Source organism: Triticum dicoccoides, chromosome 3A, assembly GCF_002162155.2.
Source record: "Triticum dicoccoides isolate Atlit2015 ecotype Zavitan chromosome 3A, WEW_v2.0, whole genome shotgun sequence".
Taxonomy (NCBI): domain Eukaryota; kingdom Viridiplantae; phylum Streptophyta; class Magnoliopsida; order Poales; family Poaceae; genus Triticum; species Triticum dicoccoides.
Window position 1 is genome coordinate 73,670,978 of NC_041384.1, and position 2,766 is coordinate 73,673,743.

Genomic DNA, 2,766 nt, shown 5'->3' on the forward strand with positions numbered 1-2,766 from the left:
AGGATGATACTACAGCTCGTGCAGGACCCCCCCGACGGCGGTCGGATCTGAGAATTTTGGCCGCGGCTATCCTTGAAGCAGCAGCCCCCGGCAAGCTCGATCTTTGTCGGATCCCAGCATCTGACTCATGATGTGATGTGCCATGTTGTTGAAGGTTTTTGCGCTGAAGGATTAGCTGGCCCGCACCAGCGGCAGCAATTTTGCGAGTGGAGGGGACTAGCGCCGCACTGCGTGCAGCCGTGCCTGGACGGCGGACAAGGGATTCTATTTCTGAAACAGAATGGCTATTGCAGGAAGTAATGACCTGGTCAGTTGCGCGCGATGGTTGCATCCGACGGCTGTTAGGTGTCTAATCAAACGGCTCTCCGGGCGGTGGATGTTTCCGCCTGTGGACGCGTAGCGGCGCCCTGCTATAAGTGCTATGGTTCTTGAATATGTAATTCAGAGAAAAACCCATAATCACTTGTAGAATAAACGATAAAATCTGATTCCTAGTCTTGCCTCTAGGACTAGCTCAAGTGTTGCATGATGGTTATGTTTTCTTGATCATAGGCATAAGTTAAATGTAACAAGGATGCCGACAACTTTAAGAGTATGATGTTAGAAGAACGATCATGTTGAAATAACCCAATGTTTGTTATACATAGAGATGGCATCGTCGCAAGTCTATAGTCTATAACAAGGAGACTCAGTGTATGCTTACACTGGTACATTGAGGTGCTATACAGACGGTTTTTAACCCCTTTCTGCGACGGCATTTGGAACCGTCGCCAAGTGATTGACTGCGATAGGGGGTCATTCCCACAGGACCAGAAACTGTCAGGGATAGGGAGCCACCCAGATGCTGCATCCTTGCAATTCGTTTGTGCTCGCATTGCCATCGCCATTGGTATTCTGCGGTGCTACGTTTATGTTGCGCGGCCCATCACAAATGGTTCGCGCACGATTATAGAACGTGTATGATAAGCAGACAATCACACACATTTGATTTTTCCAAACCGTATGCGATAACTAATTAAGAAGATTAGTAAATCGTCATACGAGTGTCGGACATGATTACGAAACGTCGGACCGTCGTAACATCGCCGCACATGACAACTATCGCACACACTATTCTGTGGTGCAACGTTTATGATGCATACCACATCAGAAACAGTTCATGGTTGCGAATGGTGTACGATAAGTCAACTATCACAAACATTTAGTTTGCCTGCACCGTTTGTGATATTGTCTGACATCGCACACGCTTTGCAAACTGCAACTGTGTGCATGCTTGCACACGTTTCCTCTCTGTGAACCATGTCGGATTATGGTGTATATTGCAGATGTTTGTGTTTTACCAACCATGTGCACCGTAACGACCTGGAGAGTTTAATTTCACCGTAATTTAATTGCTGCCATTTCAAATTGTACCGGATTCGAATTTGAATGTATGCTATAGCTTTATGCATATCCATTAGGTTCAAACAAGCAATGCATTATTCCATTCATAGGTACATATGTTCAAGAATTACATAAGAAGCAAATAAAGAATGGTGAACCATAGTTGTATACTTGTACTATTAAAGACGGTAAAGAAAGAGGCGGAATACATTCTGGTTGCTGAACAAGGTGAACCGGAATGCCCATATTGTGCCCTCCTCCATACAGAAGGCACACATGACTCTAGTCCAACCCCTTGTGATGGCCAACCGCCCATCCTTCACGGTCTTCATGAAAACATCTAGATAATCATCATGTTCTGGTAGAGATACTTTAACTTTTGCATGTCCACCAATCATGTAGTTTGAGAGGTAATCTTGAGTAAACTGCTTTGGGAACCACTGCAAAGGAAAAAGATTCAGACATTGTCATCTAACACAAGTCATTATGGGCAGTAAAAAGAAGGCTACAGATCTTTCTTACTTACCATCCTGTAGTTCACTATTGTCTTGGATAAAGTGTAAACAAATAGTTTAATTACCATCTTTTGACCCATTTGACTAACAATCTTTATCAGCTTCCTCACTTGATGCTGGTTCATCGATATCTCATTGCCCCATACACAGAAAGGGTCAAAGCACGGATCTTTACCAATGACATATGTACCTAAAAGCACCAAGTTAATATTAGAAGCTAAACAGCAATTGCGCAATGATATAGTACAACACTCTTTTATAATATCTTATAACATCTAATATACTCACATATTAGATGAATTAACAGCAATTGTGAAGGAGTTTATTGCATTTTGACAAATTATTGGCTGATTAACTCCTGCTGTATCCATGGGTTAGAGTTAGTTTGAGCTAGTTCGGGATCAAATAGCCCTAAAGTATATCCAAACATGAGGGCTAATTTGAGCTAGTTGCATCTAACCCACCCAAAAAAACTATCCCACCAAAGAGGTGCTTATTGGAGCTAGTTCTCCAAGTGCATTTACTGTCAATCTAACCCTGTCATCCAAACACCTCTTTGAATGGAGTTAGTTTAGGGTTAGTCATGAGCTAGAAACTAACTCTAATCTCTAGCTAAGTTGAGTATCCAAACATGGATGTGTTGTTGTTGTTGCTGTTGTTGTTGTTGTTGCTGTTGTTGTTGTTGTTGTTGTTGTTGTTGTTGTTGCTGTTGTTGTTGTTGTTGTTGTTGTTGCTGTTGTTGCTGCTGTTGCTGCTGTTGTTGCTGTTGTTGCTGTTGTTGTTGCTGTTGTTGCTGTTGTTGCTGCTGTTGCTGCTGCTGTTGTTGTTGTTGTTGTTGCTGTTGCTGCTTTTGTTGCTGTTGCTGTTG

At 42.7% G+C, this 2,766-nt stretch overlaps 1 protein-coding gene across 1 annotated transcript in view; it reads left to right on the plus strand.

Annotated features, from left to right (window-relative positions):
- LOC119271974 overlaps positions 1-300 on the plus strand; it is a 14,310-nt gene extending 14,010 nt beyond the window's left edge. Inside the window, exon 15 of the mRNA XM_037553596.1 lies at positions 155-300. Within this exon, the coding sequence (XP_037409493.1) occupies positions 155-300 (146 nt within the window). The remainder of the gene's footprint in view (positions 1-154) is intronic.
- The last annotated feature ends 2,466 nt before the right edge of the window (positions 301-2,766 follow it).